This window comes from Mya arenaria, chromosome 14 (genome assembly GCF_026914265.1).
Source record: "Mya arenaria isolate MELC-2E11 chromosome 14, ASM2691426v1".
Classification (NCBI taxonomy): Eukaryota; Metazoa; Mollusca; class Bivalvia; order Myida; family Myidae; genus Mya; species Mya arenaria.
Genome location: NC_069135.1, coordinates 31,558,061 through 31,584,160, shown reverse-complemented (window position 1 = coordinate 31,584,160; position 26,100 = coordinate 31,558,061). Strand labels below are relative to the sequence as shown.

Below are 26,100 nucleotides of genomic sequence, written 5' to 3'. Positions count from 1 at the left end.
CAGGAATTTAAGCCACCAAGTACATATAGGGATGGAAATTGATACCAAAGCAAGTTTTGAGCCAGTTTTTTTTCTTTATGATACATAGCCAAAGTCTATTCAATTTTTCGTGCAACATCAATTTAAAACTATAGTGCTTTTTTAAATTAGCACAGTTATCTAAGAAAGTTCTTACCAAATGGTTTTCCTCACAGCATGTGCAGTGCAATTAACCCAAGCAGTTCGGAACAGACATTCTGCAAAACAACACAGATTTAACACAATTAAACTAACATTTACACATAAAACACTATCTGCAGACGATATCAACAAGTCAAATTAAAGCCACCACGAATAGATGCCTTGTTAACATTATCATCACATTCATCAGCTGAAGTCAATTAATTTCAACTTGCTATTTCAACTTTTAATTTGCCTGACTCGTACATGGTTTATCATTGTGTGCATCTTATCTGGGTGACTGTACAAATCATGTATACTTTGCATGTGTATGATAACAGGACAGCTATGTAGTGTATTGTGATGCTCGTTTTTAGAGTTAAGGTGTAAATTAGATTTACAAAGGAAGTACAAACATTGTAAATAATATTATCTGTTTAATTTTATTTACATTATATTTGCCTACAATAGAGATGTACTCTAGCGCATTGGTGATAGGTAAAACAGGGTATTCAAGATCAACTGGTATAAATGATAAGAATAAAGACACTGTTCAAATATAAAATGATAACATATCAGATAACAAGAGAGCTGTTGAGCAAACAGCAATGCCCATCTGTTGGTTTTTTAAAGCATATCATGGACAAAACTCGACCATTATTAATGAGTAGAATTGTCAATCAGAATTTGCATTTTTCTATTTAATTTGGTTAAAAAATAAAATAATTGTGTTGATGGTATTTCTGTACATGTTGATAAAGACAAAAATGACGGTTATGTTGACGTATAATACAGCTAGGTTCCGTCATGTTTGACCCATTGTTTCCTGCAACATGTTTACCAAGTTTTATGTGAGTATCATGAACAGTTCTTGAAATAGCCACATGCCGATGCCAACAACACAAGATCTATGACAATACCTCATTTATGTTCTAAAAGTGCCTTCTTACTTATCCTTTACTTATATCATCAGTAAGTATAAGAATTTTCTTTCCCATATGACTGAGAACTATTAATTCATGATTATTCGTGATGGGAAAAATAAAAAAAAATCACTCTCAATCTTTTAATGTTCTGATCATAATTATACATTTAACAATGATTCAAATCGTAGAACTAATCAATGAGATTATATATTTAAATACAACAAATGGATAATGTGTTAGCAAAGTAAAATATTCTTAATTTTTTTTTCATGATACATGTAGATCAAATGTTCAATATATCTGAAGATAACTTGAAAGTCAGATATTTCTATACGGGCATACTGATAATTTTGATATTTTCAGCATTGATAAAATGAAACAAAACAAAATTTCTTATACTGGATCTATAGATTGCGAGAAATTCATGAATTCTCAACAAGAAACTACTAATTGCTCATTTTCAGCCTAAGACAATGACAAATGTAAGACGTATTGCCCGCTTACATGACCAATAGTCTTTAAGCCTCCCTCTCCCTAACTTTCCTTAGCCGTGCACTCGTGTGAATTAATTACCAGAAAATCTCGTGCATTTATCCCGAACATCTCTGATCCCAATTACAGCCTTAACCGATCAATAATGCCTACCACTGGCTCTCGTATCGGAGTCACTCAGTCACTCGCTTGATGCAGGATTTGTCGTACTTGTGTGGAGTATTTTCAGTGTATCTCCTTATAGGAATGACTGCTTTAACATCAAGGGAAGTAACTGAAATGGAGGAATGTTAATTTAAGATTTGTTATATCAAATTGTCACCCTTGTTAAAAGTTAAATACCTAAGCTAAAATGAATTCACAAAAAAAACACCCTTGCCATCCTAGAATAATTTGAATAACTTATATTCTGTTTGTATTCATTTAATTAAATATAGCATGCGCTTTTTCCAGTTGATGTGCATACCTACAGCAGGCACAAAAAAAACCATTGTTAAAGCAAAGTTTATATTTTGCTCAAAGCGCTGCATTTATATATCATATTATCCAACAGCAATATATGTCTAACCTTCAACCATTCGGCTATACCATAACAAGAAATATTTTCCACGTGTATGCTTAATTTTAAACAAGTCAGCTATTTATAAATCACGCCTGAGTCTGTTCCCTAGATAGACACTATTACTTATAAATGTACATCTTGAGTCAAAGTTTGCAACTCAGCATCAGAAAAGCAAAATATAAATTTTGTTGTAAAAATGCTATTACAGGAGGAAAGATGTTCACAAACTTGCTGCATCTGTTACAAATAATATGTCCTCAGGTGTCCTTTATAAGAGGCCAAGAGAACATGTCCCTGGTAGGGCTTGATTCATCAACCATCGGGTGAGACATAGACATCTATCATCCCAGATCACTCTCAGACCCTACCGCTTTCTTTATTTGTCTAACTTCTTACCATGTTGGAACTATTGGTTTCATTACCGTTCGACCTTATTTCCACACTATTCCTGGAAGAACTTTGCCATACCCATCTCAAAGAAGAACACACAATAAACGGCTATCACTACACCTGCTATTCATTGCTGATAAAGCTTCAAAGTAGGGGAACCTGTGAATAAAATACAATAATGCAGTTTTATTGTTCACCAGAGATAAGCAGTGTAACAAAAACATGATGAATAGGATTCACCGAAATATTCAGGGGCGTGATAATGATATTACCTACAGGCTTTTTTTAGCTATAACTTTCTAAGCTGCTGCACGAACACTAAGACATTTTGTGACAGCAACAGGTACACTTCAACAACAGACCCACAGAGCGTATGCAAATGCTTGTCTGTTGTTATGTTGTTGTTGTTTTTTCACTCTAACAAGGAGTATAACTCAATTATTAGTTAAGCAACAGTTATGTGCCTTGCATGTGCCTATTGTCTTTGGCAACATAAGTATCAGTGAAGTTTCAATTGACCAGTTGCCAAAGCAATTATTTCAACTTGTCGAAATCATTAGGCGGAGATTTTCCAGTCAACAGATTAATATGAAATAAATTTTGTAAATAAGTATTAGCACATTAAGTCGCATTATTATTTACAAAATATAATCACATTATTTATCAACTGATTGTTTGATTGACAACAGGCCACTGTATATCTTAAATGACAAAGGTTAAACAGTTTGCACTACGACACCAATGGTGACACCATGGCCTGGTATGGCATAAGTCTTTTTCGTCAATTCAAAAATCATTTACTTACTACTTACTGCTACATTAGGGGGTTGGAATAAAGACATATATATATATATACAGTGGTCTCAGTGGTCTGACTAGCAACTGGACAGTGGTCACGCTGGCACTCTTAGAACATCTCATTAGCTCTGAAAATATTATGTTTATACATTAAGAATGGCTTAAGCATATTTTAATTATTAAATGAATCATTCTTGTAAGACATTTTAATGACATCCTAATTCTGATTCAAGTTCATGTATGTTACCTTATGTTGCATGTTTCCTATCAATACTTGGTTATCAAGGATTTGTGTGAAAGAATTTTTTGATTACTGAATTGCAAAGACATCCATTCATGATAGTGAAAGAACCCTTTCATATTGAAAATGCCTTAAAGAAGATAATGTTCCTGACAAGACAGAATTTTATTCAAATGAGAATCTGGCATTGTTACTGAGTTATTGAATAAAACAAAACAAGTCAAGTAACAAATAAAGACATCACATCAAACACTAACTGTGAAACCTGATTATCCAAACCTTAATTCAAGCCCTCTAATGAACTGCAAAGACACGATATTCTAAGGATTTTTAGAGCCTTTTTTTAGTTCTCCCTGTCGTTAACACACATTGCATTAGGAACATGCTCTTACATACTAATTTAAGTGGAAGCCTGTCAACACCAGTTGATCAAATAAGCTCTTAGAATTGAGAAATCCAAATGAGAGGCGAAAACATTTATTAAAAACAGAATTCTTTAAAAGAAATCAGGCAGTGCCATCATATAAATGTTTCTTTTTGGCATAAAATGGCAGTCAAATAATTTATGAAGCAAAGACCTGTTCAAATCAATGATTTTAATCAAAACAGAAATAATTTTAAGTCACAATAAGCAAAGAGTTTTGTGTTCAAACAAATGGTACAATTTGCTATATATAGACAATCTTCCCAAAATGTGCCCGTCAGTGGGACATGAAATTTTACATGCCTTATAGCGGTAGTAAGTCAAGTCCAAAAGCGGTAGTTAATCGAGAGTCCAAAAGTTGTAGTAAATCGAGTCCAAACATACTGGACCCGATTGTTTAGCGAAAGATTGTATATTGGGGGTCATTTTGCAGGACGTACACATTAGCACTACTGTTGCTTTGGTTCACAGTAATGTGATTTCCATACAAATGTAAGTTAACTTTTTTCATGATTAATAGTGCCATATCATATGGATGTCATCTTTAGCACTTAGAAAGCCTAGTTTGGCAACGTTGACAAAATAAATATTTTTTATATTGTAAGCATCATGAAGTTTCATGTAATTATAATCAACTAATAGATTTTGAGTGCGAAGCCTATGTAACTTTGAACATGTGGATACACAAACAAGTCTTTGTGGGTTGATTTTTATTTCAATAATTAATTCACAGTATTTTTAATGCATATCAAAGAATTTAGTTTTTTGCCAATCAATTCCGTTTCCGACAGATGAGATCTTTTTCAGACATGCAAAATCTTTCAGCTTGCCTGTCAGATTGACTGGCAATTTTTTTACAAATTAGGGAAACTGTTTTGAAAAGACAAATACCAAAAAAAGGGAGACGGAATGAGTTTTCGGTCTGATAAAAGCCAAGTCATTCATAATGTTGGTTTGGAACATATATAAAATCATTTTGGTCGTGAAAATTAAACCACTCTGCCCAGATCTTATTCTTTAAAGAATGCATAGAACAGTAACACATGTTTTTCTTCATTATATCATTTTAATGCTGAATTACACAAAATTCTATATTCACCTGAACCACACTTTTAGCCAACCCATATTTCCTTTAATCCTAAACGTGGCACTTATGTCCATCCAAGAGTGTAAATTAAATGATGAGATTTGAAATCTCTCTTTAAGTCGGGATGCAGCAGGATTTTGTAGTAAATGGAAAATATCTTGCCTTTAATTAATCTTCACATGATGGAAAATCAATGGAAATATTTTTTCAGATGTTATCTGGGACAATTTTGTTATTTACAAAGCCATCACTTGCAAAATCCCATCCATATACCAATCATTGCTAACAGTTTGATGTTATAAACCTTAAACATAATAAAATAAGATTAACAAGAGGCCCAAAAGGGCCTATGCTCTACTGGCATGGCTTTTGTGGTCATATCAATCCAGAGCATGTATGTATGGGTAAAAGACAACAGACATATAGTTTATGTTTTGTGTTTGGGTTACCTAAAAACGTAGCACGTTCAACATCTGAGCCCAGAAAGTATTGTAAGCAGATTAGTTGCATGAGCTATTTTAATATGTGCCAAGTAAAAGTCATCTGACAAAAAAAAAATGCTTTCAAAACTGTACTCATAGTAAAAAATTCTGTAGTTTTAAAAATTAAAAAAAAGTTGGTCAAAGTCAAGGGCATCCTAGGACAACATTGATCAATTTGAACAAACATTCACAATCAATTGTGCTGAGATGGATGCACGAACACACAAAAAGATTTTCAAACCTTTCCAGATTTATGTTTACCAAACCTGTGAACCCTGGGTGTGGCCAGTAATGACACCAGGTGCATAACTTAAACATTCACAACCAATTTTGTTAAGATGAATGCGCAAACTACAGAACTTAAAGCTAAAAAATGGCCTTTGGGCTTTCAACAAGAACAAGGCAGAGTAATTCACAAAATCAGCTGCAGAAGCAAAAAGCAAATTGTCTCTCAAATTCCTTGACTTGCAAATTGTCTCCCTTAACTCTAGACTTGAATTTACATGTACATGTAAACTTGGCTAAAAATAGAATTCGCTTATGCAGACCTGGCTAAAAATAGAAAGCATTTCTTTGAAACTTTCATGGCCCATAATCTAGGCATTCATGGGCGGATCTGGCTGGTTTTCGAAAGGAACCGAGCTCTAATCTATATCTAGATACTGTACAAGTTTCATCGAGATACAATCAAAACTGAAGACTGTATCATGTTCACAACCGATTGTTAACACAATAGCATTTTTTTATACTATCAAGGGCCATAATCTAGGCATGCATGGGCGGATCTGGCTGGTTTTCGAAAGGAACCAAGCTCTAATGGATATCTAGATACTGTACAAGTTTCATCAAGATACAATCAAAACTGAAGACTGTATCGTGTTCACAAGCAATTGTTTACAGACGCACGAACGCACGACCGCACGGATGCACATACTACGTACACATTACCATCGCATAAGCTCTACTGGCCTTTGGCCAGTAGAGCTAATAATTATTCAACTACTGCAAAAGTTAAACAGTATGTAGGGTTTGATGCCAACAAACAACAGATACATTTTACTTTAGTACATTGCAAAAAGTTAATATAAGTTACTGGGTTAGTAGGGGACCCAAATATGGGATATTTGGGAGAAGATCGAACCCAAATATGGTTTCCTGTGCTCAAAATATCCCATATCTGGTCACCTACTAACCCAGTAATGTATATATCACGCTGACAACCTGTTTAAATGTTTCATTTATTCATCGGAATCAGAAAATTGATGCCATTTAAAAAGTATGATATAAATTTGGTAACTCAATATGGAAAAATATAGACCATTGCCTCATTTATGTTGGAGGCGTGATATTGAAACTTATGGTTCACTGACCCTTCAGTGTTTCAGTAATATCTACTCACCACAGCTATTACCATTTATACCACATAGTTTATTCGAAGAATTTCACCACCAGTGGTGTATGTTTATACAGAATGTATCTATTTCCGTGTGATTATTTACCCGTATCCAATTAATGAGTATTTCCGACAAACGATGATCTATCCTTGTTTATAAACAAACTGGCATTTTCTCCAGAGAATAAAATCATTTATCGTTTGGCTTTGATGAAAATTAACCCAATTTTATCACCATTTCCCTACCAGGATGTGTTTGATGAAAGTGTTCCTCGTGTTTTAAAATGAAGTTTTTAAATAAAAGGGCGACAACTATGTCAAACTCGCGATACGGTTATACATAACTATAATTGTAATGAGAATCTATCACAAAATAAAAGATATATTTTATGGATTAAATTCTGGTATGATGTATCCTAAAGTTATTATACAACAAAGACATCGTTTATATTTTAAATATTACTAAGGCCTAAAAAAAATATGTCTGTTTCGGTTAACCCGACCCTTCCTACAAAAATGCGCCGACCCTAACTATTTTTTTTCCGTTTCTGAGCAAAAAAAAATATTCGTTAGCGAATTATGAGTAACGAAGGGCGGATACATGCAGATTTTAATCAGAATTATAGTTTATATGATAAAAGAAAGTCAGGCAATGACAGTAATGTAGAAAAGACTGCCATGTGCAAGAAAACACTCTCAACTTACGACAGATTTTGAAAAAAAAATCCCTACCTACCCTACCTAGAAATTTTGGGAACGCTACCCTAAACAAACAATTTTTTTTGGCCTTATAAGTGTTAACAACGGTTGAATTTTTTTTCTGACTTTGCTTCACTTTGTTTGACCTTGCTTGACTTAGATATTGTATCATGCAAATATGCCTTATTCTCGTCCTCCTAAAGTCATTTATACGACAAAGATATCTTTTTTTTAAATAATTTTATTATAACTTATAAGTGTTTATAAATTGACTATGTTGCAAAATCAAACTGACTTTGCTTGACTTTGCTAGACATTGCCTGACTTCGCTAGACTTTGCCTGACTTTGTAGTGTTTAGTAGGACCGTAAAGCAAGTGCTGGAAGGTAAAAAGTGAATGGGTGTTCAATTCAAGCGAACGGTTCCGTTGTGTACATGTATCTCGTTAACTGAGTTTGCAGTATAACAGATAGCACCAACGCTATTGTGGCTAATTGTAGATAATGACTACATGGGTTTTCTTTTCACATACTCTTTACTAAAAACTCCACTCGAAATGTCACAATTAATGGAATTTGACTACATGTACTTCCACACAATATATTACGGTAAATGTAATTGTATAACCTGTATTCAACTCACGGACACGAGTTTACGAGTTAGACACTTTATGGACGTTGATTTGACGTTTAGAATTCAAATCAATACAGCTGGAATAAAACTGTAGCAATCACAATGACAAGTACAATCGCGTGAGTGACTTAAAGATTTTTTTCTTGGAGACAGTTTCCCTGGAATTGACATAAACAGCCGTGGTAAATTGTCACCCATTGTATACGCATAAATGGACATACGACAAATTAAATACAGAGTAACAAGAATACTTTTTTTCTCCATTCCAAGTTTCTTGATTTTGCCATGATGACAGAGCGTTCGACGGATAAATTTTTACGCTTAGCGCGCGATATAATTCTATTACAAAGATGCGAATTGTCTAAGACCTTACATGCATTTATACTTGCATAAATATATTTCAGTGAATCTTCCGTTTATAAAAAGGACAGCTTCAGAGTTAGACAACGAACCTTGCAAGCTATATGTATTTCAAAGGCGCTTTTGTTTGTTTTGATCACTAAAATCAAATGAGCTAAACATAATAATGCATTATAAATAATAGTAAAAGAATGCATCACCCTTTATTGTACGCCTTTAATGAATGTTTCAAGGATACGGTAGAATTATTAGGAAAATTACCTCGGAATTCGGTTGCATTCTTCCATGACATAAATACAACGACCATGCTTCAACCTTCAGATTTAAAGACTTGCCCTCCTATGGATCCTCGTTAAAGGATTTAAAGTGCACTCATTTCAATTACGGGGCCTCGATAGGGACCTGTATTATATGTTTTTATCTGACGCTTCTTTCATTTATTTACATCTTTCATTGAAATGAACACCACGCACTTTCTCTCTTTCCCCTTCTCTTCCCTTTCTCTCTATTCCTCTTCATTACTTTCCTACCTCATCCGCTCGACCCCTTTATTTGCCTCCTCTATATCTTCCTCTCATACCCTCTTACCTTCTACCTCTAGTTATTTTCCCACTCTCAATTTCTTTCAAGCTCTATCGATGTCTCCTCTCTCTTTTTACCTTTCTCTCTTGTTTCTATCTACCGTTCTTTTTCTTTCGCCTACTTCCCTCTCTCCTTTTCTACATTCATATCTATCTCCCTCTCCCTCTTGCCCAAAACTCCATCTCCTCTCCTCCGGGCTCTCTTTCTATCTCTTAGCTTCTCTTGCTTCCATCTCCCTATCTGCCTTCCATTGCCTTCCGTATATCGCCATCCTTCCTCTCCAGTTCTTTCCCATTCCCCATCTGCCTCCCTCTGACCTCCGTTTCTCTCATCATTCCTCACCATCTCCTTCCCTTCTCTCTCCTCCTTCTCTCCATCTGCATTCCGTTTCTCTCGATCCATCCTCTCCATCTCTTTCCCTTCTCTGTCTTACATCACTTCATCTGCCTCCCTCTGCCTCCCGTTTCTCTCCATCCATCCTCCCGATCTCTTTCCCTTCTCTCTCCTCCTTCTCCTCATCTGCCTCCCTCTGCCTTCCGTTTCCCTCCATCCATCCTTTCCATCTCCTTCCCTTCTCTTTCCTCCTTCTCACCATCTGCCCCTCTCTGCCTTCTGTTTCTCTCCATCCATCATCTCCATCTCTTTCCCTTCTCTCTCTTCCTTCTCCCCATCTGCCTCCCTCTGCCTCCCGTTTCTCTCCATCCATCCTCTCCATCTCTTTGCCTTCTATCTCTTCCTTCTCCCCATCTGCCTCCCTCTGTCTTCCGTTTATCTCTTCACCCACTCCACCTCTTTCCCTTTTATCTCTTCCATCACCCTATCTGCCTCCCTCTGCCTTCCGTTTCTCTCCATCCTTCCTCTCCGTCTCTTCCCCCTCTCTCTTCCTTCTCCCTAGCTGCCTCCCTCTGTCTTCCGTCTCTCTCTTCAACCTCCCGTTCCTCGCTTAACTCATACCTCTTCACTATCTTTCTATTGTGGTTCTCTTCTCTATCTTTCATCTAGCTCCATCCCATCCTCAAGATTCCAATTTTCCTTCCTTTTGTTGCTTCTTCCAGATTCTCTCATTTCATTTTATTTTATAATTATTTCTAATACTTTTTTCTTCAAAAAAATGTCAATCAGAATGATGCTTGGTGCTGAAACTCGGGATTATTTAATGAAGTTAAAACCGAATTAAATTTTCCTTGACTGCGGGATAATATTAACAAAAAACAGTCTTGTCAACATTTCTCTAATATATTTAACACGGTATAAAATTAAATAATTTAAATAAAAAAAAAAATAAAATGGGCTCTTAACGATTAGACTGTATTTGAAATCGGCCTAAATATTTAGTTAGAACATGTATTCTCATTTTCAGTTCAGGTTTAATACATGTACAAAGTATAGATTCGCGCCAAATGAAGTTGGAAAATTAGACCGAAATTAAATTCAACGTTTAGAAATGTTAACTGCAACTTAAAAATAATCATAACTATGCATCACTAATTCACTTCACCAATGCCCGCATGCACACTCTTACTTCACCAATTCTGTTTCGCAGGCCTTTTTAAGGTTTCTTGAAATTTGTATTCAATATTTCTCAGTCCCTTGGCATAATAATCTAATTTGTTGGTACAAATCCCGTATCTTTACTAATTATTGGGACAGAATACAGGAACCACCTTGGCTGTGATTAATGAACTTACGTGACTCTCTTCCGTAAGAAGATGGCAACGTTTTGTTTGACAAAATTGAGAGCTGTTGGTATTTGAAGACATACTTAGCAGTTCATTTTGGTACATATATAAGCTGGAAAATAGGATTGTGTTTATGTTCGAAATGGCATTTATTATTCAATGTTATTTATCTTGATGGTACAGTTCTTCGAATCATTGCACACATTAAACCTCTAGCAGTCAATGCTCGCTCGTATGAGTTCGATCGGTATGTCTACTACATGTAGTTAACCCATATTCACCAAACGTATATGGAGTTTGAGACTCTATGATGTCGCTTAGTCGTTACTTCGAAAGGTTTAATTCTGCAGAAACATCGCAAATGAATACACGTTCATTCTTTTTGTATTCCTTTTCGTGTTTTTAATCAGCGATGTTTCTGCAGATTTATTTTGTTTAAACTGGCTTTATGCCATTTTTACGTGTGTATTGCAAATAAGTGAAAAACATGACACTCACAAAATATCACTTTACCAGTAAGATCTTAATTGAATCGGACACCTGTCTCGGGAATATGTGGTAAAACTGTTATTACAGGAGCAAGCTGTATCTGTAACAAATAACCAGTTCCACACTCAGGCATACATCTTTTTGTCAAAATAAGTTATTGATATTTTGAAACATTTAAGAATTTAGTTTTCTGAGTCCAAACCCTGACTCAACACGTTAGTTTATATGGGCCGTGACTGTGCTCTTGAAGTTAGACACTCTTTTTTCTTTTGTATTTCAAAAAAATAAATTTTAAATAATTGAATCATAATGTACTTGTTTTATACATAATTATGAACTTACCATAACAAGTTCAATTTAAGTTAACAGCTACAGCAACAAGAACTACAACAAAAACAACAAAAACAAATTTAAAACTCCCTAATGTTGTTAAATATTTGATTCCGTCAAGGAGATATCACATACGTGCACACACATGTACTCGTAAATTATAACGCTTACAAATTGCGTTTTTTACTTTGTTTACGCCGTAACATTAAACCGTTGCCAATCATACTTAGTTTTGATTGCTGGCACGAGTCAGCGTTTCCACGTGCAGTTCATCTCAACACTGAACTCTCAGAAATGCACGGTAGGTGATGAAAACATCTTTCCAGTAAATAAATTCAGCAGAATAAGACGGCACGTAAAAAGAACAATACTCGTGAAGATGAACCTTCCGACGGGTAATGAGAAACACAGGAGGTCCGGGATAAAACTGACACATTGGAGCACAAAAACGGGTCAAGCCATGCATTTTTATTGCAAAGATCGGCAGGGAGTGAAATGAAACCGCCGCAAAGAATTTACAGGTTTCACACCCGGTACTTTTCAGTGTCCAGACAATTTAGATTGTTTCCTTGATCCTAGACAAGGTTTTGACAAGATAACCTGATATCACCACTTTTTTCAGCACTTCTGAATGATGCAGTTGACTTAAAACTTCAGTCCGTCAAAATGGATCAATATAATGAAAGCTTCTAAGAGTACAAGGAAGTTGGGTACATCGTCGTGTTGAATTATTGCATGCATTGTATTCTTCCTAATAACACCGCATTAAAAACACAAGAAATTAAGGCTTGGGAATAACCTTAGAAAACGCTTTTAAAATTTCTTTTCTTGCAAATTTGGTAGCAAAAAGATTGTAACGGAAGTTCTAGAAAGTTGAGCACAATATTGCCGAATTAGCAATTAAAGTTGCTTGTTAGGGCAAATTGTCAAGAAGAAAGCAGTCGATGTGAAAAAAGCTCCACAAATCATGGAATTTTGTACACAGAGCATGCAATTCACTTTATATGTCACTAATCAAGGGTTAGCCACACTCATTCCTAGCAATTTGTCAAGCAGTGAAGATGGATTATCTGGTTAGATGGTTTTTAATTAGACACTTTTGGAATCTGTTGCCAATTTAGAGATAATTGCATGCAAGATTTGTCTTAATCTATAAAAATAATAAGCCTGTTTGATACATTTCCTCCACAGACCATTCAGTATATCAAAAGGAGGCATTTCTTTTACTTTGCCATGCAAAGTAAATAACACCGCGTCGAATATGACCAAACTTGCCGAGGTACATAATTACATTTCAGTTTTCATTTGACAGTGATGTTATTATTGCCTTTTGCCATTCAATTATAGTGTGTTTTTTTCGTTTGACGATGCCTTTAGTGTTGCCTTCATGTCTTTCCAAATTTTTTCCGACGATGTCAGTAATTAATGTTGCCTTTCTGCTATTTCATTATAGTTTTCGTTTGACGTTGCTGTTTATATTTTACTGCCACTTTACTATAGTTTTCGTTTGACGATGCCGTTATTGTTGCCTTACTGTCATTCCATTATGGGTTACGTTGAACAATACCATTATCGATGTCTTTCTGACATTTCATCGTTGTTTTCGTTCGACGATACCATTAGCGTTGCCTAACTTTCATTCAATCATAGCTTTCTGTTAACGATGCCGTTACTGATGACTTTGTGCTATTCCATTATAGTTTTCAATCGACGATGCTATTACTGATGGCGTTCTGTCATTCCATTGTAATTTTCGATTGACGATGCTATTATAACTACCTTTCTGTTATTCCATTATAGTTTTCGATTGACGATGCTATTACAGTTCACGTTCTGTCATTCCATTGTAATTTTCAATTGACAATGCTATTATAAACATTATGTGAAACATTCGAGAAAAAGGAAGTTATCATAAAACATGTATGTAATCTTCAACAAACTCGAAAATAAGAAGAGCATGTATAACAATTGTGTTAGTCTTGCTTTGCATACACACATTAAGCAAAAGTACAGTACGTTTTGGAACTCAACAAACTTGCCAAACGGTGTGTAGTAATACAATTATCTCATTTACGCCAAATACAATCCGGAAGCCAGCCTTTCAAGAAGATTTGTGTTGGAAATTAGGACAAAACCAGGCTTCCCAGGCCCGTTTTGGAACACATTTTGCCGGTATAATTCTACTATTCCAGTGGTACCTTACGTTTCTAAATCAGTTTAGCAGATATTTACGACTTTGTCTAATTGAGCCCGGTATGCCGAAGTTTGACAAGGGAATAACAGAAGCTGTCATTTATCATTCGAGTAGAACAATAACAGTCGATAGTCCGAGCCCAGACATGGTTAAACAAGATGAAATTGTCTACACAGCTTCTGGTTTATTAAATAGAGAAAAGCCACTGTATTTTCCTTGACGCTGTTCTTTGTGCAAGTCGATCGTAATCAAAGTGTTGCTACGCCAACAAACATGGCCGTTTTAGTGACCGATTAGATGCAATACCTTAAAAATCATTTGAATACGTAAATCAATGTTTTATTGTTTATATTATCTATTATTCATGGTTTTAGGTCTGTCTGTCATTTTGTAAGATCATAGTTGGTATTCGGATTCTAGGTTTGATCCTGTAGTGGAAGTAATTTTTGGAGGTGTAATCGTTTCGGAATAATCATTGCAGTGATGATAACGTCCATGATTTATACTGAATCAGAATTGAATTGAATTGCAATTTTCGTACCTTTTGTTTAGTTCGTATTTTGCTGGACATTTACATTACAAATTGTTAGAGATACATAGAATTGGATAGTAATATACACAATTACCTCGGGCCCGAATCCATCAAGCTAACAAATAAAGGGGGTGGGGCGAAAAACTGCCAGTGACATTGCATTTTGCAAGGTACATAGAAAGAGACGCAGTGTATCAAGTTGTAGTGTAAAGGATGCATATTTTCGTCTTATGTGGTTACAAGAATACAAGAACATATTACTAAAATAAGTACTCCATATGCAGAACAGAAAGGTTAATGTTCTTGAAGGAAATAGAAGATCAACACTAGGGCATGGATCTCTAAGCTTGCCGGAGATGGCCGAGTCGTTACGATTGCTAATGTTTGTGGATTGTGGGCTTAACGTCAGCCTTGTCGCCTGCTACTTGTTGAAGTGAATGAATAAGGTGTTTCTTCCCTATGTGTTTATTTCATAGATGAAACTCCCTCAACTTTATGACTAAGCTCACATGAACAGAGACGGCATTTCTTCTTTTCCTGTGACAAACAAGTACCTGTCATTTTGTTTCAGACGACATGGCTAATAATATTTATTATGTCGTGTTAATTCTGTGGCGTCCATGTATGCACGAGTGAGCGGGTACTCGGGTCCAAAATTTCTTCTTGGCCATACTCTAATCGATAATTTGTAGTTTTATCAAACATTCTCGCAGCTCCGGTTAATCATTTAAGAGAGAGAATCTGCAGTGAAAAAACAAAATACTCAGTTAGGAGTTGTCTTGGTTTAAGAATGTTGGTTTTAAACGCAAATGAACTGGTCGACGTTCAAAGTATCGTTGATAAATGCAGTGTGTACAGTGTGTTTTGTTGTTTTGTGTCGCTGTATGTCTCTCGTTATTGTTATACATTAGCCTTGTGTCTCTAAACTGGGTATTCGTCGAATTCCTCGTTGGCTCAAACTGAATGTAAAGGATCGATTTATTTGATCTGAAAGTAAGCCTTCCCGCTTAGCTCGAATTTTCCGAGGCTCGAGGTAAATTCGCCGTTCCTGCGAGTTCGAGCCAACGGGTTTCGACTGCATATTGTTTGGTAATGTCGATGTTGTGAATTGGCACTGTATGCAACGTTAGCATAATAACTAAGCAGTCCAGTGTCCCGACGATAAAACTCATTGTTACTTGCACTGCTAGTGCACATAACTATTCAGACGACAACTAAATGAAATTGTTAAATCGTCATACATTCATATTTGACTGAGGTATCTCGATACACTGATAACAATAAAGCCAGCCTGTATCTAGTACATGTGCTCTTTTCATTCTATGATAGAGGATATCACTGTGTGTATGACCTTGGCGTGTAAGTATAGTTTTCATTTGAAATTTGAGTTTTAAGGTAAATTACGCAGAAGGCTTGTATATGTATTGTGTAAGGATGACCTATTTAGTGATATTTAGTGAAAAATAAGTAAAGGCTGGACATTTTTAACTCCTGTTTATTTTACTTTTAATTCAAGGTAAGTCAACGAATATGTTATACTATGGGTCAGCATGCGAAGTCAATGCAGTTGTCAGTTTATTGATATAATTAATATGAACGTTAGTGTTGTATTTATCATGAACTCGACTGAAATATTTTAAATCATAAGTATACTGAAAAGTAAGCCTGCAAAATGCCGCGAAGTGTTGAAAAATTGACTGTAATAAATGCTTCTAGCTACTACTAGCCGGTTCGGTGTATTTCTACTTTTATAGAAAAACAACGTACTTGAATGACACAAATTAATGTATGAATCTACAACTCAATATTTTTCGCAAGTGTACTTTACTTTATTCTGATGCCTAAGTAATAGGAAAGTGGAGGATGCTGAACATTACTGAGTGGCGTAACCAGGTTACTAAATTCATAAATAACAATGTAATAGGGATTTTTTATACGCTCCCTTATGCATTTTCGTAACGATTCCATATACTCAGCAGTGCCCACAGTTAAGGGGGAATAGCCATTGCATGGAACTCGGTGTGGCCATATTGCGCTATTGTGTGCTACCCAGATTAAACTGTCGTCTGCTGCGTTAAGGGAGAAAAAATGTTAAAAAATAAACCACTGATTTTGTATTGAACTTTCAGTGACAACACTTATACGCTAGGGCTAAGTATGGTTGATTGTTTAATTTGATCATTGGGAAAATACTATTTTGTGTACGATTCGTTATTTGCCTTCAAAGTAGTTCATCCATAGTGTTCATATTTTCGGATAGGAATACATGTATTCGCTGTCAAAATCTGGGACAGTCTCCTTTTCTGAAACAAGGTACAGCTGTACTTATTTTAAGCTGCATACAGCTTTTTAATCATATAGTTAATAGTTATTATTGTCGTTTATCCAACATGATTATTTCAGACATGATGGAATTGCATATGATGTACTCTAAAAATAGATGGCCTTGTCTTTCATAAAGTTTATGCTAATTATTAGTAGTAAATACAAAAACACACACATTTATTTATATTAATGACTTGTGGTATACATTCAGCAATGTGACTGTTTCATCTTATTGCAGTTTAATAAGCATAGCGTGATAAGCATATGGGAATAAAAAATAAAAATGTCTTTTGAAGTAATATATGCTTTTTTTTAATTCTACCATATCAAAATTTTGGTTTATCAATGCACATTATGCCACACATTGCCATTTAAGATCAAACATCTTAAAAAATGAGAATTCTGTAAGCAATGGATGGTACATGTAGCTATCATTTAAAAGTCTTATATCAATGTCCATACATGTAATTGAAAAAAAACAAACTAGGTGCTTATTAATTTCAATTGCAAGATTTATATACCATGTCATTTAATCATGCTGTTATATTTCAGATGCTTACTAAGCTGTCTACACTGTATAAGACCACCAGCATCCTACTAAAAGCTAACATTGTAGCAGGTCGACCAACCAACTTCATCAGAATGGCCAGTTCACTGATCAAAGACAAGGCTTTTGTAAATGGGGAATGGATATCAGCTAAAAGTGGAGCAACATATAATGGTATTGCACACTAAATGCAAGCAGTCTATTTAAAGAAAAGTGTCTACTTTAAGCATAAATTCAAGTATTCTATTTTATAAAAAAATGTATTCATCTTGAAATAGATAATTCATGTATCTGTGCCACTGGCCAATAGTCGCTGGTCGACTTATACGTAAACCAGTGTTTGCTTGCTTTATAATTTTTGCATATGCAAAAGATACATGGCTTTACTATATTACACTGACTGAGCTTGTTCACTTAAGAAATTTTACTCCTGCAATTGTTTTTTTATTTCGAAAGTAATTATGTTAGTCTTTTGATAAAATATAATTTTACACATTTGGGAATGTTTGAATTTTACTGTGAATGTACATTTGTGATCAATTAGCTTTTCTTCCATTTAAACAATTCAATCAATTAGAACTATTATTGCAATAAAAATGAATAATTACATTTGGCAGTGACCAACCCAGCCACAGGTGAGGTTGTAGGCTCAGTGCCGGACATGGGAGTAGCTGACACAGAAGATGCTATTCAGAAAGCCTACAAGGCTTATCAGACATTCAAGAAAACAACAGCCAAGGTGAGTAGCCTGCTTGTATGATTGTTGACGTTTAACTGTGACATTGTACAAAGTACATAAAGTAAATGGCTAGTTGGTAGGCACAGTTTCAGACATGGGTGTAGTGGACATGAAAAATGCTATACAGATAAGCCAAATAAAGCCAAGGTGTCTTGAATATGGCATGATTTATTTGTGAAAGGTCTTAGCAATCTTCTTCAAACATACCCTGGTACTTTTGAGGGTAATTTCCATAGAATGTTTGTATTGCCATACCCTATTTCTGTGTAATTGCTGTCCATGGTAAGTTGAGTGCTAGAATAATGCCTTAAAAGCCACATTATTTATCATATTTTGGAATGGAGAACTTTTATAAGATAATAAAAAAACAACATTTTTGTCCAAGAAAAAGCAGAAATGTGCAAAGAAAATCACAACGATTTTCTGTTTATAAATAACTTTGACTGCAATTTTGCTTTCAGGAGCGCAGTGAAAAGTTGAAGAAGGCATACAAACTTATGATGGAAAACAAGGAGGAGTTAGCAAGGATTATCACACTTGAAAATGTAAGTTTACTAAAAACTGTGCAGAAGAAATTTGAATGGAACAATATAAGATAGTTGATGTTTTCTTTAAATTATTGAAGAAAATGAAGAAGTTTTCCAAGTAATTGCAGTAAAAAAGCTTAAATCTAACAATATTTCAGATGTATTTTCTGATTTCTGAGATTGGTTCATAGAGCAGGACTAGATCTCAGTGTAGACTGATCACTTCTTTTGCTTTTCATTTAGTTTATATTGATTTATGTTATGCCCAAGTCAATCTTCTTGGTGGAAACCAACAGTTCTGTTGTTTTGAGATGAATTGCAAAATGATCACACTATCAGATACTCAAGACAGGGCAAGCATCTGCGAGTTCTGTGAGTCATTCATTGAGGATGGCGGTCTTTGTCCAATGAACAAATGTTCTTGTGTTTTATATCAGGCCAAACCTCTGGATGAAGCTAATAAAGAGACCATGTGCGAAGAAGGATTCTGTGAGTGATTTGCTGAGGAGGGGAGGTGTGTCTGGTGCAGAAATGATATTTTCTTGTGCTTTTTATCAGGCTCTGGCTGGAACAAATGGAGAAATCATGTACAAAGCAGAATTCTGTTATTGGTTCACTGAGGAGGCGTGTCCAGTGAAAAATATTTATACTTTTTGCTTTATATCAGGGTAAGCCTCTGGCTGAAGCAAATGGAGAGATCATGTACGGAGCAGGATTCTGTGAGTGGTTTGCTGAGGAGGGGAGGCGTGTCCAAGGTCATGTTGTGGCCAGCCCATTCCCCACCAAGAAAATATTCACCCTCAAGCAGCCCATCGGTGTTTGTGCTATGATCACACCTGTAAGCTAGCATTTGGATTTTCATTTAATTTTGTTAACTTATCTGTTACCATGGCTCTTTATAAGACTTTTTTTTCTGCACTGTATTAGAGAAAAGATACAAGCATAATGACATATCGAGTAATTGATTTTCTTTAGTAATTCTAAGGTACATCTAGATTGGTATTGAATACCAAAAGTTATATTTCATGAGTATGGTAGCTTTGCCATGAGTAAAATATTTATTTTTGGTGTTCACAAAGTGTTATATATTTGTATCTCTCACTGAAGTGATTAATATTTGTTTTATTTTACGTGTATTATTCATAAAAGATATTGTTTAATTGATATTAAATTGTAATTGTCTTTTATTCCCTGCACTGACAGGGTTCCCCCTGGGTTCTAAAAAGTTGTCGCCACTTTTCGCGGGGATTAAGGGCAGCCCCCTTGTGGGGGTTCAGAGGGTGCAAAGCCCCCTAAAGCTCATGGGTTTTAAGCATTTTAAGAGCCTTACATTGCACTTAATTAGCACATTGTCGTGCAGAACATAATTTAATATTGTTGTACATGAAGCACAAGATATTAGCAAATTGTTATTCTATTGACAAAATATATGGACAAGTATATAAATAAGAAAATACATATTGCCAAAAATGCGACACAGTCTGTGTGTGTTTACGTCAATCTTTAACAGTCAAAAATAAACTCACTGTAATTATTTATTTTATATAATCTAATAATTATTTTAATGAACTTCTGAAAAAGATAAAATAAATTGATTCATTTATGAGTCAATTTAACATCTGTTCTTAACTTAGATATATTTATTAGTCACTTTAACTTTTAATCCAAACAACATATGTTTTATTTCTCTTTATAATGTATAGATAAATAACCATGATGGAGATGTCAAAACTGTTATATGATAATTAAATCTTCAGTGGAATTTCCCCAATGCAATGATCACTAGGAAGGCATGTGCCGCCATTGCTGCTGGTTGCACTGTGGTGTTGAAGCCTGCTGAAGATACTCCCCTGTCGGCGCTCGCTATCTGTGAGGTACTGGATGTTAGATTATCAAAGAGTTTTGTTTTTTCAATCTGTTTCGTATTGTTGGCTCCAATTGAATGTTAAGGACCGGTCTCTTTACACTGAACGTAAGTTTTCCTGCTTGGCTCGAATTTTCTGAGACTCAAGGTATTTTCGCCAGTCCCAAGGAGTTCAAGCCATCAGGGTTGGACTTTAGTTTATTTTCATTCAGTTTTGGTAAAAAATTATCATAACTTTGTCTGCTGACGAGAAAAACAGAAGTTGAATTTAATGTATTGGTTACACAGGTTATCTTTATCATTGAAATGCAATTCTTTGGTTTGTAACCTGATAGAGATTCATTAAACTTGGCACACATGTCAACAATGTTAAATCCATGTGATACAGGTAATTCATGTGATACAGGTAATTCATATGATCCAGGTAATTCATGTGATCCAGGTATTATTACCCTGGCAGATATATTTTAACATAATGCCTTTATTCTCTATTATTCAGATATTTGAGCAGGCTGGTATCCCTAAGGGAGTGTTCAATGTGGTAACATGTGACCGTGGCAATGCCCCATCGGTGGGGAAACTGCTCTGTGAGAGTCCTCTTGTGTCCCTCATCTCATTTACAGGATCATCTGCTGTCGGAAAGGTAAGGCGGGAGTCTGAGAAAAGTAAAAGTTGTATCGGTATATAGCTTTCTACAAGTTCTGCTATCCAGTAGCAGTAACAAATTTGTTGGATTTAATACTTGGTGTATTTTACTGCAAACAATATATACACATCAATATGCAATGCATACACGTACTGCAGAATTTATTTGTTTTGCCCTACATGTATGTAATGGATGAAAGTATTACATGTAGTTTTAACTGAAAATCCATAACATTTAACTTTATATGTCTGCTTCTGACAGATCTTACTAAATGTAAAGAAAATGAAAGGAAAGAAATGCAGTGTAGGGCTAGAAGACAATCCTCTGTTTATAGTGTTTATGTGACCTAGATTCATTTTGAAAATATTAAATGATGTTAGTAATTTCCACCATATTCACAGATTCTTATGAAGCAATCAGCAGACACAGTGAAGAAGTGCAGTATGGAGCTTGGAGGCAATGCTCCATTCATTGTGTTTGACTCTGCAGACCTTGACCTTGCTGTGAAAGGTGCCATGTCAAGCAAGTTCAGGTGTACTGGACAGGTTAGTAGATGGTTGATTTTTTACTGTTTTTACCCAACTTTTTGAAGTCACAAGATACATTGAGGGCAATGTATCTATATCTTTTTAACTTGTTTTGTAAAACAATGTCTGCTGAATGATCATTTGCAATCATGATTAAATAAAGTTTTATATATGTGATTGTATAATATGTTCTTTATCATCAGTTAAACATTTTAAAACTTTATTTGCAGACATGTGTATGCGCCAACCGATTCCTGATACAAGAGGGAATATATGAGAAGTTTGTGGCCCGGCTTGCAGAAGCAATGGACAAGGAACTGAAAGTGGGCAATGGTCTCACACAGGGAACCACTCAGGGTCCACTGATAAACAAAAGGGCTGCTGACAAGGTAAGGGTATTGTCGGATTTTATGATGTATCAAACAAACTGTAAAGATTTTATTTGTAAGAAAAAATACAGGTTTATCCTTTTGTTAAAAAAATATGCATTTGTGTCAAACAAGTTCTACGTTGATCTCAAATCTGAATTAGTAAAACATTTTATTAAAATATATCTTTGCATAGTAAAATATTCCAATGATAAAACATGTACATCTATTATACAGGTAGCCACATTTGTTGAGGATGCGAAGTCCAAAGGGGCCAATGTTGTTCGTGGCGGGCAGAGGAGTGATGTTGGGGAGTCGTTTTACGAGCCCACCCTGTTGTCCAATGTAACGTCAGGCATGCTGGTGTCAAAGGAAGAAATTTTCGGTCCGGTTGCTGGTGTTGCTAAGTAAGGAATTGATCATTGCCTGTCATTTATGGCATACATGCACAGAAATCAGATAAACTGGGCCAATTGTCAGAACTTTGTTAAGTCAACAACATCATTAAAATCATTGATGTTAACTCTTGAGTCTTTAACACTCTATAAGTTTCATATATACACATGTCATCTGCAGTGTTTATAGCAGATTTGAGACAACTTTTTCAGCTGTACTTGTTTTGTTTATATATATGAGTACATCATATTTCACTTTCAACGGTTAACAAAATGTTATTAATCTCATACTGAAAGTCGTGAACAATCAGCTGAATGTTACTGTTATTTTGTATCTTTGTTCAAATGGCAATAGGCCTTCACTAATGAAGTAGAAGAGTTGCTGATGCATTTTTTCCTTGTTAATAACTTGTTCATTACAATAATTTTCGCATCCATTTACTTTGTATCATTTGAATGGAAATGACAGGGGAGTGAAGTTTGTAAGTCGTGAATAGTCACTATCTATTGCTTTCTTTCCCTTCAACAAGTAATGCACTGATTGTTGTGTTGCAGCACTTTATTTATTTTAAACACAAACGCAGTACTTTTACATTTCAATACTATTCTTTGAACATTAATGGCAAATGTAAGGTAAAAAACATTGTAACTACTTCCCTTTTCTTCAAAATAACTTCATTCATGCTGTCGAGTCTCAAATAACAAGTATAATTTCAGGTTCAAATCTGAGGAGGAAGCTATAGCATTGGCCAATGGAACATCAGCTGGCCTGGCAGGTTAGTACTCATAAATTGTTTCGGAGTAATGGTATTGTGGGGGTGGACAATAGGCTTCCTTCAACTTCTGAGGCCCAGTTATTGGTGTACAAGGATATATTGTTTTATTTACTTGTCACAGGTAACTTTGTTCAACAGTGGTGTGTGTCTGAGGCCCTGGAGTATGGTATTGTGGGGGTGGACAATAGGCTACCTTCATCTTCTGAGGCCCAGTTATTAGCTTACAAGGATATATTGTATTATTAACTTGCCTCTTTTACCTGCACACAGGTAACTCTGTTCAACAGTGGTGTGTGTCTGAGGCCCTGGAGTATGGTATCGGTGGATGGACAATAGGCTACCTTCAACTTCTGAGGCCCAGTTGTGGGGGTAGAAGGATATATTGTATTATTGACTTGTCTCTTTTACAATTACAGGTTACCTGTACACTGGTGACTGTGCTCAACAGTGGCGTGTGGCTGAGGCCCTGGAGTATGGTATTGTGGGGGTGAACGAGGGGCTGTTTTCTACACCAGAGGCCCCGTTCGGAGGATTCAAGGAGTCTGGACTGGGAAGGGAGGGTGGCATTGGGTTCGGTATTGAAGAGTACCTGGAGGTGAAGTATATGTGCCTTGGAGGCATGTAAATATTTGACTGTGATTGAGAACAATAATATTGACATGTTTTATACATGTAGTTGAAAAAATGAATCATTTGGTATTGTGCATTCTTTTAATTCAATGCATATTGTTGTAACCAAGATATCTTATTTAAGCTATCACACTATAAAGCATGCATTGTTACCTTGTATAAAGGTAAAATGTTGTTTTTTGTAAAATATCATGAAAATATCAAAGCTTATACATGTATTTGGTATATTGTTTTGTGTCTTATGAACAGTTTTTAAGTTTTGTTGAATTTTTTGATGACATCATTCAACATTTTGGTTAAAGAACATTTCATGCCTTGAAATTATCCGTTCATTTATTAAATCATGCTTAAACTTTATTTTTATGCCACAAAAGCTTCTTAAAAATATCAATAAATAAAAACATATTAATACATGTCTTTTCCTTAGGATTATTTTCTATTTAAAACTCAAAAAAGATATCGGGTAACAACTTCCTTGCAAATAAAGTTAAACCAAATAGTGTTGTTCTATTATTCAGTATTTAACTTATTTAAACAGTATATACGCAAACAGCTGCCTTTTTAGCTAATAAGATATAGTGCAATTGATCGATGTATAAATGTTCTGATAAGCCTTTGAATTATACAATGTGCTATATTTTATGATGTAAAACCTCTCTCATACAAATGTTCTAAACAGTATTTTTGCTATATATTTTACAATGCCAACTTTAATTTGGCATAAAGAAATGAGCCAAACAATTATGGTATTTTTACATAAGTGTACAAGTATACAAATATGACTGTCCATTACTGCACTATAAATACATGTATACTAAATCGCTTCTGACAGTTACTTTGATGACTGTTCTTTATTATTTTTTGCAGATTGTTTGTATTGTAACGTACATGCACTGTATTCAATGTTATGTTTAACAAATCAAGCATTTTTTTAATAATAAATAAGTTTCATTCCATTGTTTTTAAATTATTTCGATGTTTATTTGGTTCTTCAGTTTCTTCAGAGATATCTCTAAAAGGAAAGAGAAGCACCCAAATTATGAATACACAGCAGTCGTAGTGTGTTTGCAGATAAATGCATCCAAATTATGAACACAGCAGTCGTAGTGTGTTTGCAGATAAATGCATCCAAATTATGAATACGCAGCAGTCGTGGTGTGTTTGCAGATAAATGCATCCAAATTATGAATACACAGCAGTCGTAGTGTGTTTGCAGATAAATGCATCCAAATTATGAACACAGCAGTCGTAGTGTGTTTGCAGATAAATGCATCCAAATTATGAATACGCAGCAGTCGTGGTGTGTTTGCAGATAAATGCATCCAAATTATGAATACACAGCAGTCGTAGTGTGTTTGCAGATAAATGCATCCAAATTATGAACACAGCAGTCGTAGTGTGTTTGCAGATAAATGCATCCAAATTATGAACACAGCAGTCGTGGTGTGTTTGCAGATAAATGCATCCAAATTATGAACACAGCAGTCGTGGTGTGTTTGCAGATAAATGCATCCAAATTATGAACACAGCAGTCATAGTGTGTTTGCAGATAAATGCATCCAAATTATGAACACAGTAGTCGTGGTGTGTTTGCAGATAAATGCATCCAAATTATGAATACACAGCAGTCGTGGTGTGTTTGCAGATAAATGCATCCAAATTATGAATACACAGCAGTCGTGGTGTGTTTGTAGATAAATGCATCCAAATTATGAATACACAGCAGTCGTGGTGTGTTTGCAGATAAATGCATCCAAATTATGAATACACAGCAGTCGTGGTGTGTTTGTAGATAAATGCATCCAAATTATGAATACGCAGCAGTCGTAGTGTGTTTGCAGATAAATGCATCCAAGTTATGAATACGCAGCAGTCGTAGTGTGTTTGCATAAAAATGCATCCAAATTATGAATACGCAGCAGTCGTGGTGTGTTTGCATAAAAATGCATCCAAACTATGAATACGCAGCAGTCGTGTAGTGTTTGCAGATAAATGCATCCAAATTATGAATACACAGCAGCCGTGGTGTGTTTGCATAAAAATGCAACCAAACTATGAATACACAGCAGTCGTGTAGTGTTTGCAGATAAATGCATCCAAATTATGAATACACAGCAGTCGTGTAGTGTTTGCAGATAAATGCATCCAAATTATGAATACACAGCAGTCGTGGTGTGTTTGTAGATAAATGCATCCAAATTAAGAATACACAGCAGTCGTGGTGTGTTTGCAGATAAATGCATCCAAATTATGAATACACAGCAGTCGTGGTGTGTTTGTAGATAAATGCATCCAAATTATGAAT

General features: G+C 35.3%; 2 protein-coding genes and 1 pseudogene across 5 annotated transcripts in view; 2 read left to right on the top strand and 1 right to left on the bottom strand.

Annotated features, from left to right (window-relative positions):
- Window positions 1–2,635, bottom strand: part of LOC128217117 (neuroglian-like) — a 102,444-nt gene extending 99,809 nt beyond the window's left edge. The window contains exons 1-3 of the mRNA XM_052924004.1: window positions 2,536–2,635; window positions 1,731–1,851; window positions 176–236 (exon numbers count right to left, since the gene is read on the bottom strand). The gene's annotated coding sequence lies outside the window, so the exon portion shown is untranslated. The remainder of the gene's footprint in view (window positions 1–175; window positions 237–1,730; window positions 1,852–2,535) is intronic.
- The window catches only part of LOC128217121 (uncharacterized), a 219,034-nt pseudogene that overhangs the window by 112,789 nt on the left and 80,145 nt on the right, over window positions 1–26,100 (top strand).
- LOC128217120 (succinate-semialdehyde dehydrogenase, mitochondrial-like) lies at window positions 15,770–24,751 on the top strand. Of its 4 annotated transcripts, none has more exons than XM_052924022.1 (12): window positions 15,770–15,810; window positions 17,329–17,497; window positions 17,941–18,062; window positions 18,524–18,607; window positions 19,257–19,427; window positions 20,347–20,463; window positions 20,953–21,096; window positions 21,501–21,644; window positions 21,857–22,015; window positions 22,232–22,401; window positions 23,107–23,165; window positions 23,582–24,751. In XM_052924022.1, exons 2-12 carry the CDS (start codon window positions 17,329–17,331, stop codon window positions 23,788–23,790), a joined length of 1,548 nt encoding a protein of 515 aa, XP_052779982.1. In that variant the 5' UTR covers window positions 15,770–15,810; the 3' UTR covers window positions 23,791–24,751. The 4 variants fall into 4 exon arrangements, with proteins under 4 accessions (XP_052779982.1, XP_052779980.1, XP_052779981.1 ...); XM_052924020.1 differs by lacking the exon at window positions 15,770–15,810 and adding an exon at window positions 15,840–15,967; XM_052924021.1 differs by lacking the exon at window positions 15,770–15,810 and adding an exon at window positions 16,513–16,606.